Below are 15,807 nucleotides of genomic sequence, written 5' to 3'. Positions count from 1 at the left end.
TCAAGGTGTACGATTTGAGGTTTTCACAGCAGTGAGACTGAATTTTGCAGTCATCTGGGTTATTGCGCTGTGTAAATCTACCAGACTACATGGCACAGTAACCCAGATGACAACAATCTCCAAGCATCAAGGTCCATGAAGTATGCAAAATAGCAAAGACAGCATTTGGAATACATCTTTTGATTCCTGTTTTGTCCATGATAAACTTTGATTTACCATTACAAAATGTAACAAGTCCTTAATCTTATTGGTGCAATAATGTTGAAATAAAGGCCATAATGTAATGTAAAATAAAATACCTGCTTTCAGCTTTAAATATTATAAACTGAGGTGTATTTTTATCTTATATACATATATGTAAGGACACAGTCACTCAGTTTAACTGTACATAGCATACTCATGTGTATGGAGAAGAGACAGAAGAGTACATTGTAGTTAGCAGATTATTTATAAAAGTATAAATAACAAACACCACTGTCCTGCTAGCCTGCCTTAATCAGTCACTGTATCATCAGTTACAAGGAATATTTGCCTAACAATGTCCCCTCCCCCCTCCAAATAACACAATACATATTTGACACTGAAAATAGCAGAGAAACTTTTATTACACGTTTAGAATTTACTATCTTTTGTGAAAGAAGTCTACTGCATAAAAATTTTAAACTTATTTGAGGATTCTAAGAATTCTGTTTTAGTAGTATCTCATTCTCTTGTTCTGCACCCAAGAAACCACATGAAACATTAGCATTATAAGCATTTTCTGTAAACAAATTGTTTTGACAACTCTAGCCCCAGCCATTGTAGGCATACTGCGTTATATATTTTATAATAAAATTTACTCAGATGGAAAAGTTGACTGCACAGATGAACCTTGATATTATGCGCCCAGTTATATAGCGATTACATGATTTTCATCATAGACTTGTCAACAGAGAGCTTATAACATGGGCACTGAAGCTGTCCTCCAACACCTGCATTATATTGAGGTTCCACTGTACTTTACATCTGAATGTACTTACAAGAAATACAGATACATTTTTTTCTGAGAGGAGGTTGGTAGTCACTGTAACATGAATATATTTCTTCTGTCAAATTCTTTGAAGACACTGATATAATAACATATTTACTCACATAATTTACACTCTCTTGTAACCAAATGTTCATGTCAGAAACTTGTGATGCATAAAATATGTGAACACTACTTTCAATAGGGTATCATTTTACATGTAAAATTGAGGTTGAGAAAATTACAGTTGCACAATACTGATAAAAGTGTGTAAAAAGGAAACTTTCCTGTATAATTTAGAACCCTCCTGTGTAAAAGTATTATATGCTGACGCTGTCCAACAGCAGCAGGTATTCCTAGTCAGAAATGGGGGGTGGGAGTCGATGTTTAGACTAACCTAGAATCTGTTGTTTTACATCACCAGTGCCCGTCTTTGTCTTCAAACAGTCGACTGAATATATTTAAATTACAATACAGCCCTTTCTGCTAGCTTGGAAGAACAGAAAATAAAGTCAAGTGGGAAGAATATATAGATGTAGTCACAAACAATGTGAAACAATCTTTATAACACAAACACTTGTATCCGTTATTTCAGAAACCTCAACTTGTGTCTATTCTGCCTAATAGTATATAAATTATGGAGCAAGCATTATATGAAGGCACAAATTACATGATTAATTACTTACATACTTAGCTACTTAACAAAAAATTTGGGGTCAAGATATGAAGGTAAGACTTCCATATTTCTCCTCCCCCAAAACATCTTGTCTGAAAGTATTGGTGCATAAATTATGTGAGTAAATACACTTTGTGGGTATTTGAAAATGTGGGTGACTGCTCTGTCATATATATCAAGATGTCTGTTTCTCTGTGCCACAGCTACACAACATATCCTATAAAACAGGACAGACAATTTTCTGAAACAGACTTTTGAAATCAATCACTTAACTTTTACAAAGACTATGATTGTGCACTATGCTCTTTTAGTGCTTACCCAAAGTATCACAAATGCCTCTTCTTCACAATCCAAATAGTCCATCTGAACCATACTGGACATTGTATGTCTTTACAAATTACGTTCAGGGCCATTACAACTTCCATGCTGATGCTTTTAATGCTGCATTCAGCACATGAGAATAATTCATCACTTTTGAAAGTCTTTGGTAAATTCAGCAAAAGCAAATACAAAGCTACGATCTCCTGTCTTGACAAGAATAATGCACAATGTCACCATTGGGATAGCGAGCAAAAGCACTGAAATGAACAAACAAACAAAATTCAATCAGCATACTTTGTACATTTAAGAAGATAGGTACATACTGTTACACCATTAAAAAATAACTAGGTTATGCTGCAGCCTGTTTATAAACTGTATGTAAAACAAAATTCTCAGCTCTAATGTCATCTTTTTCATTGTACATATCCCTGCACAACCCCTCAGTGACCATAACAATTTCATTTCCATCATATAAATTAGTCCCCATCTGTCTTTCTTAATAACACACTGGCCTACTAACAAATATATTCCATGAAGCCAAGTTCTCCTTGAGAAGCTAACAGTTGCTCAGCTAGTAGGAAATTTCCTGTCTTTAATGAAACCTGGTGGTTCATTACTATGTTCACAAGACCCTACCATCCCTGATCACACTGTTCGCTGAACCAAGTGTGTTGAGAAACAGGCTGACTATGCAGAAAAATAATAAACTTTAAATGTTCAGAATAAATTGTAACAAAAATAATAATAATTGCAGGTAGTTTTTGAATCACCCCTACATGTATCACTCAGTACCACAAAATGGACAGTGTGTATCAGTAGTGAAGTACCAAATACGTTACAGCAATCAGAATGAAAATGTAATTAATGCATCAGTTTTGATACACTACAAAAAAAATTATGAGATAGACTTTGTGCACCTGAAATAATTTTATAAACATATAAGTAGCTGCTTCAAAACAAAAAAGAAATATTTTGCAGCAGAGTACAAGCAGTTTCATACCTCTGGTTTCCAAATCTCTTCTTACAAACTGGACACACATTGAATTCCGTCATGAGGATGCTCTGTGATTCATAACTCATTCTTAGCTCTTGCACCTTCAACAGCCACAAATAAAATATATTAACTGAAATACATACTGTCCTTTAATCACAACATTCATAGAAGAATAGGCTGTGCAATACCTGCAAATGCTCTGCATATAACAGTCCCTTCAACACCTGAGACCGCCTGCGCTCATTTAGCTTGTTCTGCAGGCTAACCTCAAGGAACTGTCTGATTCGCCCCAGTGGTACCCTGTCAGGCAGAACACTGAGAGCCTTCATAGGGTGAATCTTGCTGGCATGTTCTTCCAGGAGGGAGAGTGCAGTCTCAAGGTCTGATGGTGGTGGACAAGGCACTGTCGAAGAGGGAGTTCCAATTACAAGCCAGCTGTTGTTTGGTGGGGTTATTAACATCTTCATCAAAAGCACATACACCTCATCAGAGCCTGCTGAACCTTGGCTGTACACCTGTAGGGTAAAAACACTACTGTAGTAAATGTTACGGTAATATGGCTGTATCCTTTCATAATCTGAGGGTGCAATAATTCTTCTATCATTACGTTCATGTTTCTTGTTCTGATGGCAGTTATGGTAGCTTGCCACAAATGTTTGTTATTTTGAGGGTGAAGAGATGATGGGGTGGTGTGTTGCTTGCACCTTTTCACATCAAAGTCCACAACAATTTTATTTACCAGTGAAGGAAAAATTTGAAACCAAGATCTTCGCCGGCACAATGTGTGATGACATGGAATTATACAGCAGCATTTATAAACTCAAGTAAAAGAGTATAAGCAGAGAGTCAGCCCAGTATCTATTTTTAAAATAAAAGCACCAAAACCATTTCAGTCCTTGGGTATCAAATACATATTTACCTTATCACAGTACTGTATAGCACGAGGCACATCTCCCAAGGTGCTTAAGTATATGGCTAGGGCTTGCTCATGTCGACCAAGCTTCCCTAGCACAATGGCTCTTTCTTCAAATAAGCCTGTTAACATAATAAATCATGTGCTAATACATAACAAAGAATAGAAAGCATATAGCTTATGTAAACATATAAAACACAGTAGATGTCCAACATCTTCTTAATGATCCACATTCCTGAGACAATTTCACAATCCGTGGACTGAAATGTGAGCGTTGAATACTATTACTACTACTGAAAAACTCTGTTTTTGGTATGAACAGGTAATTTTTAGATAATTTTACACAATACAGCATACTGTAATTATTTACTTCAATTCTGGGATCTAACAATAGGAAACAAATGCATTAACCATTTCATAGTTACAACACAGATCTTTGCTTCAGAGTACAGTTTCTCTCTCACGTTATGATTACAAGTATATCGGGCAAAGATACTCACAAAAAGGATCATGAGACAATGCCGGGGTATGAGGCCTGAACACGAGCAGATGACAATCATAAGCTGATGACACCTTTAAATGTAACAAGTTCTCACAGAAAAAAACAAAAACATTATAAATACACTGTCACATCACAATTACTCACAGTCATATGGAAAGTGTACAAACACAGTCTCTGGAGTGTAGTGTGAAGATGTCTCCAAGAACTGCAGTAATTTGGCACGTGTCTTCTGTCTTTCTTCGGAAGAAGTCACTAGGAGCTGCTGATAGCGTTCTCGATATTGATGCACAAGAGCATTGTGAAAGATAGAGTTTGAATCCTCCCATACATGTATTACATGTTCCTGTAATGCAAAAAATAGTGAGAAAATCATGTGATACATTCCAAAGTCTTTTCTTAATCACCACTTACTTTCCTTGATATTTGGAGTACACATAAATGAGACATAGCATATCTCATAGTTTGTTGAAAACTATCTCTTTCAAATTTTTTCCACAAAGTACTCTAACTTATCTTTAAATTTTTTCATACACTGTATATATGCAAACTACAAAGTTATTTGTCTACTAACAGTCGCTGGTGGTGTTCCTTAATGGCAGAACCTTCATATCAACTTACATGAATAACATTATAGATACAAAGACCCAAGATCTTGTAAAAGGGAAAAAGGCTTTCACCGTACAAAATATAAAGTTTTCAGAGCCAAATGCATTTTGTGTAAAGAACACACAGAATACTGATAATGTTTAAACATCACTGTTCATTCAACCACTACATATAAACAAACTATTTTAGTGTTTGGTTATAATATTCCAATGATCTCATTTGAATTAAATAATGTCAGCTATACCAGGTATGGGATGACAAGATCCTTATGTGTTCGCAGCAGGTAATCCAACACCTTTGGACGTGGCAGTTGCTCTACTTCAGCAATGTCCTCTGTGAACATCTTGAGACCCTCCTCAGGGTTAGCCTCCAAAACCCAACCAGCGAAGTCCAGCATCAGATTTATGTGATCCTTTCCTGCATACAGCATATCAAAAAAAGATGCTCACACTAACAATATGCCAACATCAGACAATCAAGCAGATAAAGGAATGAAATGCACAGAAGTACATACAAAAGAAAAAGGTATCCTTACACAACATGAAGGATATAATGGGCAAAGAGGTAAAGCTCTATATATTCCAGCCTTAAGCATTAAAAGCTGAATGGTCAGTTTCACACTCCAACCAACCTCACAGGTAAAGAGACCCTGAAGATTGTGTGGCATGAAGATTGAGTTCATAAATACACATGGCAACTGAATTAAAAAAAAACATGTTATGCTTTGTTAACAATAAACTGCAAGCTGGGCCTACCTGGTCTTTAAGAAATTGTTTCATTTTAATAAAGAGGTCAAATAGTGATATTTACTATGAATGAATGTTTTCATAAATAATGCATCTAAGAGTTTGATTGGAAAATCTTTCAAGGAACATATGTGAATTATGCAAATAAGTTCTATACTGACCAAGATGCTGAAGGTACTGCAGAGTGCGCTCATATCCGTGGAGAGAGGAGTCAGGGTGGTCTGCCAGCTTCTGAAGCAGCTCTAAAGCCTTTCGATGCAGCCCCTTGGTTTGGTAAAGAATAATAAGTTCGCTATACTTCTGGTGTTTCTTCAGTGTCTTCTCGGTCTCCCCCAGATGACAGTGATTTAGCCTCAGCAAAGGAGCAACTAGAGCATCATTTGTCTATACACAGAAATACTTGTTTTAGTTACAGAAATAACATGTTGTAAGCTACTTACTTTAACAGTTTCAACATTTTAATTCCAGGAAAACTATTAAATGTTACTGCAGTTAGAATACATATACTAAGTGTGGCAAGAGACACTTATGTAAGAAGAGTGAATAGCGAAGGTCCAGTTATAAAATTATTCAACCTGGTGAAAATATCAGTGGATGATAATAGTGGTAACAACTGTTAAAAGGATCAACAACTGGTATTTATTGTATACATATATTGCTACTCACTATGCACCAGGATGCAACCATTCAAATTATTCATAGTTCACACTCTTCACCAAACATTAAGGAAATTAAGGCTGATTAAGGAAATAAGAAGTACACATAAAAATTTTGTATGGGTAAATTAGGCATAGATGAAAAAGCACATCAAAATTTATAAGACATAGGGTGTGAAGGTCTGGATTGATTCTGTTGGCTCAGAATGGGGTAAAGTGACTTAGTCTCTTATAAACACAGTAATAAACCTTTGGGTATCATAAAAGGTGGGGAATTTCTCGACCAGCTGAGCAACTACCACCTTCACTAGACAGACTTTGCTTCATGGCGTTATAGTACGTCATAATTCCGAACCTGTTAGATTACTCTGACCCACCTGCAAGTAGCATTTCAGCAGAGTTGTGTCTATGATCTGCAGGAGCTGCTGTGTTGACTTGTGGGTCATGCTGTTCTGCTGGCTGCTCTCTGTATTCAACTTTGTGTCCTTCATGGGCTTGTGTCGTACCTGTAACAGTCAAAGACAACAACTTCAGAATTCAGTTTAGAAACAAAAATAGAAATTGCAAAAAAATTAATTATGTTCAATACACATAATGGGCCACTATGTTTTAACAATATCTTTGTACTTTCAATGAATAAACATCACAACCAGTGAAGAAAAACCCCAGCAAGGAATACATTAGGAAAAAACAATTTCTGCAGTGGAGTACATACACAGATGATTATTATTTTATTTAATGACACTGTATCATCATACAATGTGAGATGATGATCACATTTAATGAAAGCAATTGGGAAGAAGTGGGCATGGCCAATTTCAAGATACTATCCTGGCATTCACCAAAGGGAACAGGAAAACCATGATAAACCCCAATAGGGTTAGTTGATGTTCCAGCCGAGACTGGAACCAGGCATTTCCCAAACAGAAGTCAGAAGCATTACCACTTGTCCCAATGTATATGGCATAGAACATTTCCACTCTTCTTAAATTAAGCTGAAGCCTCATGAAACCGAACTCCAAGCATAATATATAGTTATACTGATTGTAAAAGAAAGTAATTAGAATGGCACTAGCAGGTATTACACATGGCCAGATATTTAATACAGATTTATAAACACAAAATGAAGAAGGAACATGTTTAAGAACCTCAGTAAGAAATTCAATAAGGGCCAGCAAGCCGTTTTCCAGGTCACGGTCCTGCAATTTTGGGCGCTGCTCCAACTCTTGATGTCCACGAGATTGCTGAGGCAGCAGCTCTGGAAACAGTCTGATCACTTCATATGGGTCTGAAAACAGCAGGATTATTCTTAAATAGTAGCATGGAGTATCAGATTCCAAAATGTGACCTAACAGGCAACATACTAATCCAAGAGTCACAACTAACTAGGTAACTATTTGGAAAAAATGAGCAGTTGATCCCAGTAAAGGAATTCTTGCTTTCACTAAAATGATAGATTCATCACCATGTTCAAGGTGACCCACCTAAGCTACATACCATTTTATCAACAATTCATTTTGATATTATCCTTCAAGAGGTTTACAAACCAACACTTTGTATGCATTTTTAATTTCCCTTGTGCAGCTAAAGTTCTGCCCATCTTATTCTCCACAATTTAATCAATCTAACAATACAAGATGAAAAAATAAATTGTAAAACTTTTCATATATAATTTTGACTTCACTTCTAATCTAATTTCTGATGCCCCTATATGTATAAAACATACCACTGGTAAGGCAAAAGTATAAATTAATTTCATGTGAAAATGTAAGAAAAAATCTTATGTTTATTTTATATAGAATAAAAGTTATGCTGATTTAAAAATTTCACTGTAGACATTACAGAGGCAGTTAAAAATACCACTACACAACACAGTACACTCAATGGAGGGTTAAACAAATAACAATAATAGTAGCATGCAACAGATAACCTAACCAAGAAAATATAATCAATATTGATGAAAGTACATACATGTGCATGCTCCATCCATACCATGCTAATATATGAAGACTTGGAGGATATGATCTTATCTGTTTAAAAGTTCTATTTAAGCATCTGGCTTGACAATCAAGGAACAATGCAGCAAAATTCAATATACGAGGGTCGCTCATTAAGTAATGCCCCACATTTTGTTCCTCAGAATATATTTATTCAAGATGGCTGAAATTTAGTGACAATTTAAATCAATGTTTCCTTTACACATACTATTTTTCCACATAGTCCCCATCAACTTGTACGGTTTTACGCGAGCGTGGAACAAGTGCATGCATGCCTTGCCGGTACCAGCTCTTGTCCTGTGCACGTAGCCATGTCCTCACTGCTTGAATTACGCTCTCGTCATCTTCAAACCTTGTTCCGCGTATAGCATCTTTGAGTGGCCCAAAGAGATGGAAGTCGGAGGGTGGATGGGGCAGCACCGTCCAACCCAATTTGGTGATTTCTTCCCGGGTTCTCGGACTTGTGTGAGGGCGTGCATTGTCGTGCAGGAGCAAAATTTCTGCTGGATGCTTGTGAGGCTGAACTCGTCAGAAACGCTTCTTGAGGGTTTTCAGGGTCCTGATGTACGCGTCTGAATTGATGGTCGCACCTCTTGGCATCACATCCACAAGAATGACCCCATCACTGTCCCAAAAGACAGTCATCATGACTTTTCCGGCGGAGGGAGTTGTCTTGAATTTCTTCTTTCTCGGTGATTGAGGATGATGCCACTCCATTGACTGCCTTTTTGTCTCCGGCTCAAAGTGGTGTATCCAGGTTTCGTCACCTGTAATGATCCGGGACAGAAAGACCTCTCCCTCAGCATCAAAACGCTCCAACAATTCAGAAGAAATTGTTTTCCTTTGAATCCTGTGGTCTGCTGTGAGACTTCGTGGAACCCATCTTGCGCACACCTTCGAATATGCAAGAGCCCGGATAATTGCAATTACACTTCCATTGCTGACTGAAAGCTGTTGGGCCAATTGTCGAGTTGTGATGCGCCGATCCTCACGAATAATGGCATCCGCGCGGTTCAACATGTCTGAAGTGGTGGCTGTGGCAGGACGCTCAGAGCGCGGCAGATCACAGAGCTCGGTTTCTTCACTTCCTGAAGCTTTAACTCTCTTAGCCCAGCGACCAACGGTGCTCCTATCGACTGCACAGCTTCCATACACAGCACACAAACGTTTATGAATGTTCACCACCGTTTCTTTTTCAGCAACAAAGAATTCAATTACAGCTCGTTGCTTGTAACGAGAGTCGTTCACAGACGCCATTTTAACAGTTCACTACAGCTCCGCTATCGGTTGGAATCATTTGAAACTCCGTACACGAACGCGGGAAACATCAAATCTCAAGCATGTAAAAGTACACTTTTCTATCTTCATTATTGGCTGAGAAAAAAAATGTGGGGCATTATTTAATGAGCGACCCTCGTAGTACTTTCACAAGAGTCAAGGTATAATACACACAAGTTTACTTGCTGGATCTCAAATCCTAAACAAGTAATAATTTGTCTTTCTTATTATCTACATTATCAAAAGAAAAAAAGTGACTTTGATCCAAATTACTTCAAAATATCTCACCTGTTCCTAGATTCAAAAACTCCTTCATGGATTCATGAAACTGTTTGTTGTTGAATAAGTCGAATGCATACAGAGTTTGAATCTGGTAGATGTTCTTAGACTTCTCCTCATCTGACTCATCTGATATGTTCTGCACAGAAGAATGTGTATCTGCAGTAATAGTAGGTATAATGATAAATCCACCAGTACAAGTGACCAACAATATTTTTAGCTATATGAACTATTGAACCCTGCATTAATTAATTATTTTCAATATCACAAAAATTTACAATGACTAACACAGACTTTAGTTCATATACATGATTAATCACCAACTACCTGTTTGATAAATCATATGGAGTCAATTAGGACTCTGATTTCCAGCAAAGGTGAGGGTTTTTCTCATTCCACCATGTCTAGACCAGACTTGTGGCCCACCCAGACTCCTATCTAATGGGTACCAGAGGCCCACATGAGGGTAAGTGGCCAGAGCCTTAATATCACTTTTCACCTCCACGCAGTTCCAAGGTTAAAAATGTCTGGAGCTACACCTCCATTCTCCCCAGGTCTTCATGAGATGCTGCTTAATTAAACACTGGAATAACTTCACTTCTTTTTACCTAATCTGAAATCTGGCAGTGCTCACGTGCATAACAGAACCACAAATTACAAAACAGATGAGAATTAATTACTCAGATATCACTGAAGAGATAACATTTGCTGTCCTTCCCAAAATACAGGAGGCCAGTCACAAGGACTAAATTTTTCAAATGGGTACCATACAGTAGGTACCCTTTTACGTTTCTGCATACAAAGACTGAGGAAGCCCCCAAAAAGAAATACAATTTTACTATCCAACTGAAAATGTCCAAAGCAAATATTCCCACTGCAATACTAACAATTCTATAGAAATACATTAACTTTCATGCTAATTATTTTCTTTCAGCCTTGAATTTCATATCAGTATAAGAGAATCAACCAATACCAGATACAAATTTTTTTAAAAAAAGTCAACCTGTGCAATATATTTGAAATCAGAAACTTAACCTCATTATGATTAATATACATACTGTAAGTTTTAGTGCGAGTTGGAATTGTTTGTCTTCCAGAAGAATATGGATCTGTCGTGCAAGCGGAACTGCCTGCAGACACCATACATGACTTACTGATGCTACATATACCAGACCCTGACGACAGCGAACAACCAGCCTTGGCTTTGGAACTGTCACAGACTGAATGAACAAGCAGGGTTCTACTGTCCGGATCTCAACACAGTCAGCCAGCAAAGCCAATAGATATGGCTCATCATAAGCTGTAAAGAAAAAAACAATTTTAAGCTAAACAAATTGGCCTTAAGAGTATTTACAACTATAATACCTTACTTCTCAAAAAGATGTTATCATATCACAAAATGTACCTACCACATTGATTTAATTTCTCTTTCAGTTCTTTTCACCATCCTTCTGAAACATTTTTTCACATTTCTGAATATTTAAGCAGATACATAAAAGACTTATTGCAATTAACTGACTTTGTACCTGGATCTGAAAGTGGCCCCTTTTATATACTGGTTCCAATATTACAACACATATGTAAAACATAAACAGACAGATGACACACTATTATTGAACATGCAGTTATTTTTTATCTTAAATAAAAAACAATCTAAAACTGAAAATACTTTCTGTGTAGTCCTTGTTTTATCAACTTTTTTCCCCCCCACTGCTGACAAGAGCATGAACTCTGCCTAACTCCATAGTCTACATTGTGGCCAGCCACAGTTCTTTCTTTGGTGTAATATCAATTTAGAAATACAATGGTCATGAATGCATGAATGATTCTTGTATTATTTAATGGTGCTTTTTCAACTGCATAGATTACATGAGTATAGAGCTCAGTAAAGGTAACATCCTACCATCTGCCTGCAGGGACCACATAAAAACCATGAAAACCTTAAAATTTGTTATCTCTAGAATGAAATTCCAAAATGGGATCCTTCAGGATATGATGGAGTACAAAGCCTTTGACTGCAATATCTGATTAGATTCAATAGATAATACATTTAGATAGGCACTTGTCTTTCTTGGAATAATGGTTATCTGCTTCTTAGTTTATTTAACACTATTGTTTTAACTTCATACATTACACAGCACTAAATTAGAGGTTAATACATTGGATGTAGAAGGCAACAATCATGGCCTCCTTTAAACTACTTAACCATGATGTTCAGCTGTTCAGACTACTTTTAAAATAAAATAAAATAAACAATTCCAAGATGCAGGTCCCTACAAAAGAATTTTAAAAATTTAACAACACTTACCAATGGCAAGTGGCACCTCAGACCATCTGACTGCATATTTCTGTATGGGGTCACCTTCGGTGTTCATGAATATGGACTGAGTATCTTTCCCAAGTGCAAATGTGTTATCAGATAGCTTAGTGATGCTAGGTTCTGGGTGCTTGCCTGTTGGAAATAGGTCATGCTGTTGCCCAGAAAGCTAAAACAACAAACCATCTTCAGTTAAAGTGTGCTATGGAATTTACAGACTGTTTGCATTTCCTTAGCTCTATAACACTGTGGCCAATTTAACAATACATATTACAAATGCGCCTCTCAAAAATTATGTTATTGGCAATATGCATTGTTAAACAAGCATGGAAGCAAATTTTTGAATTCAAATAAATTACACATAATTTTAATATTTATGAGTACAATGAAGAAAAAGGAAATGATGTCAATGATAAAACAGATATAACCACAGGAAAGTCAACATCTTGGAGAACGACAAAACTTACTCAATATTAAAAGAAGACTAAAAAATGAGTCACTCATGCTGAAGCATCTTCAATAGTTTCAGAGCCATCACAAACAAAGTAAGTCGAAGTGGAAGACAGTCTGACAGAGATAGGTCCATTAACTTAGATATGTTTAATGATGCTGTATCAATTACAGAGATTACACAGGGTTAAATGAGATGGGAATATAATCAGAAATGGTTAACAGGTAAGTATATGGAAGGAAGAAAACATGGCATTCACCTAAGAGACTAAAAAAAAAACCCACAAACACCTCAGCTGAATCACTAGCAACACAACCAAGACATAAACTGGATACCTCCAGAATACATGTCAAAAATATTACCTGTACATGTTTTTAGTTTCAACTATGAGAAACATTTCACACATACCAAGCGTCTCACAGCATATAAAATGCTCCAAGCTGTGCTGCATACAGCAATAATTAATAAATATTCAAAGTCTGTATTTTCTGCATGTGTTGCATATTATTCAAAAAACATTGTCACAAACAAGTGCCATCAAAATCAGAAGGTTCGCCGACTACTTACATTTGCCATTTTACACAGGCTGATAGTAACTAGCAGCTATTTACAATTTCCATGGTATTTTCCAGCCATAATTTGGTCAAGGATACTATACAATCCCCAGAAATAAATAAAACACTTATGATAAATCTGATATACAAACATGCCTGCATCAGACAGTAGTCACCCTTGAAGCCAACACAGATTGTTTCTTGGCACCAAGCCAGAGCACGTGGAACATCTGCTACAGTAAGATCATCATGCAAATCCAAGAAACCATTGTTCTTCCAATAGAAAAGCTGAAGCTTTCGTTTCACAGCCACACACATTCGCACCAACACAGATGTCTCTCCTGTCAGTGAAGTATGTTTCTGAATAATCAAAACATATAAGCAACAATTAGTAGAAATTTAAATACATTTATGACAATGTGATTCTATTCAAATTATGACAAAAATACCATTAATAAAGAAGGATGTACAGAATGATTCCTTAACAATACAACTCTAAGTAAATCTGGTTTCAAATATCACAAAATTTTCCTATATTCATCACCCTGATGACAGTATGACCTCTGAAATGTTGGTAAACATCGACCAGACTACACAGTGCAACAACCCAGAAGACAGAAATATTCATACTCACCGCTGTGTAAACCTCAAATATTACATTTTCCTATATTCATTATACAGTAACCATAAAGTGAGTCTTTGTTCTCACAAATTCAAACAAGTGTCAATTTCTGATATATTTATTACCTTTATATTAAAAGTAGGGTTATAGAAACACAAAATAAGCATAGCCAGTTAATAAAACTCTCTACCCCACCGTCTCGATATCTTCCTCTGTTTCTTTCTTCGAGACGGTGGGGTAGAGCATCTCACAGCTGTTGCAATGTTCAAGATTTTTATCTCCTACTAATGCTGAACTAAATGTACTTAATATTTTACACTGTATGCACAAATGACCTCAAAAAAGTTACATATATGATTAAACATTTTAGGCAACTGCATGAAGTTTTGGCACCTACTATCTTTGTATAAAATCAAAAATGAAGTAGGATGAAGTCATACAAATATGTCTGTACAAGATTTCAAGAAAAGTAATTTATTAGCTAAGAATGAACACAAAAATAGATGTTACCATAAAACAATCATCCCTTAAATAAGCTGAAAATAAAGTAAAAGTCACATATTTCATTACTAACCTTGATGTCCAAAGTAAATAATGTTGCACCCCTAGTTCGCTGAACTACTGTTACTGTTGGGAAGTTTACTATTGTCATGTCATGAACACAGATAACATTATCTGAAACAAAACACTTCATAAACACAGAATAAATCTCTGAGCACTTAACTTCATCAAAACTCCATACCAGTGCTAGCTATTAAGGAGTAAGGATTTATACCAGGGAGGAAGAGTAGGGGACAACTCAAACCACATCATAAATAATGTAAATAATTTTATTATTTTTACCTAAAACTGGCCTGTAGGATCAGACACAATATTAATATCATGACTCAATTACAAACCGAACTTTTCCCTCAACCGGTTAATGTAATGAGATTTAAATTTACTAAAACTAACAAAGACTGCATTAACCAGTCTGTGAACCAACTTTTAACTAAATTTTGGTTATTTATAGTTTTACCTTATTGCCGTTTCACATAAATCAACCTTTTTATAAAAATACAGAGGTGTGACATATCAGAGTAGCATAACATAAATGGATGATCAGTCATAAATGGGCAGATCAGTGGTGAAGATAACTACTGACCAGCTAAGCTCAATAAATTAATTGATAACTAAACATTATACACAACTTCAAAATAAGAAATCTGAATGTGGAGTCAACGCCATGTGTTGTGGCTACCAACGTAGACTTTAGTAGAAGTCAAATTATTAATCAAAATTAAACAACAAAAATAAGCATCCATTACAGGCATCCATAACATATATGAATCATTACCTGACAAGCTAATAAGAAGTTGGTATTCTGGAACAACGGCCAATTGCTGAATTGGTTTCTTGCTAAAATTTTTATTATAGCGTAACAGTTGTACGTCAGGCTTCTGATCCCCATTACGGCATCCAACACTGTACATTAACAAGTGGCCCTGATGTGTTCCAACCAGCAAATTGTCATCTACAAAAAATTAAAATACAATTCATAAAAATCTAAATACATAACATGCTTGAATACGTTTCGCGTATCATACTTCCCTATTAAGGTACATACCATAAGCTGTAATAGATTCTATCTGGACTGTTAACTTAAGCAACTGGGCGAGCTCATATGCATCGTGCATTCTCGGCTAATTTTGGACTTGTAATGTAAGCAGTATTTAAATATCATTTGAGAAAACCGAAAATAAAAAATTCTACATAAATCATTACCACAAACACTACCTATGTACCAATGACTACTAAAAATCCCACAATATGAACATTGCAAGTAAATTCATAACCACACGTCAATCCCATGATTCTGCCATATTTAATTTGGCTATAGAATCGCCACC

At 36.2% G+C, this 15,807-nt stretch overlaps 1 protein-coding gene and 1 long non-coding RNA gene across 3 annotated transcripts; one reads left to right on the top strand and one right to left on the bottom strand.

The window, feature by feature from the left end:
• Positions 1-303: 303 nt before the first annotated feature.
• Vps39 (vacuolar protein sorting 39) lies at positions 304-15,807 on the bottom strand. 2 transcript variants are annotated; one of them, XM_022070206.2, is made up of 16 exons: positions 15,525-15,807; positions 15,255-15,431; positions 14,493-14,593; positions 13,453-13,656; positions 12,283-12,460; positions 11,033-11,274; positions 9,984-10,113; positions 7,569-7,708; positions 6,798-6,926; positions 5,926-6,148; positions 5,263-5,435; positions 4,557-4,755; positions 3,917-4,032; positions 3,186-3,512; positions 3,004-3,098; positions 304-2,260 (listed from the first exon to the last, which is right to left on the bottom strand). In XM_022070206.2, the coding sequence occupies exons 1-16, from the start codon at positions 15,592-15,594 to the stop codon at positions 2,197-2,199; spliced, it is 2,568 nt and encodes an 855-aa protein (XP_021925898.2). In that variant the 5' UTR covers positions 15,595-15,807; the 3' UTR covers positions 304-2,196. The 2 variants fall into 2 exon arrangements, with proteins under 2 accessions (XP_021925898.2, XP_021925900.2); XM_022070208.2 differs by having other exon boundaries at positions 11,129-11,274.
• Positions 3,380-5,855, top strand: LOC147872356 (uncharacterized). Its single transcript, XR_015537541.1, has 2 exons — positions 3,380-3,519; positions 5,299-5,855. It is a non-coding gene; the product is annotated as an uncharacterized LOC147872356 (long non-coding RNA).

Source organism: Zootermopsis nevadensis, unplaced genomic scaffold (genome assembly GCF_977971745.1).
Source record: "Zootermopsis nevadensis isolate Lab colony 2312 unplaced genomic scaffold, Znev_1.0 Znev_ptg000028l, whole genome shotgun sequence".
Classification (NCBI taxonomy): domain Eukaryota; kingdom Metazoa; phylum Arthropoda; class Insecta; order Blattodea; family Termopsidae; genus Zootermopsis; species Zootermopsis nevadensis.
Note: the sequence above shows the minus strand (reverse complement) of the source record. Positions and strands in the feature narration are given on the sequence as shown.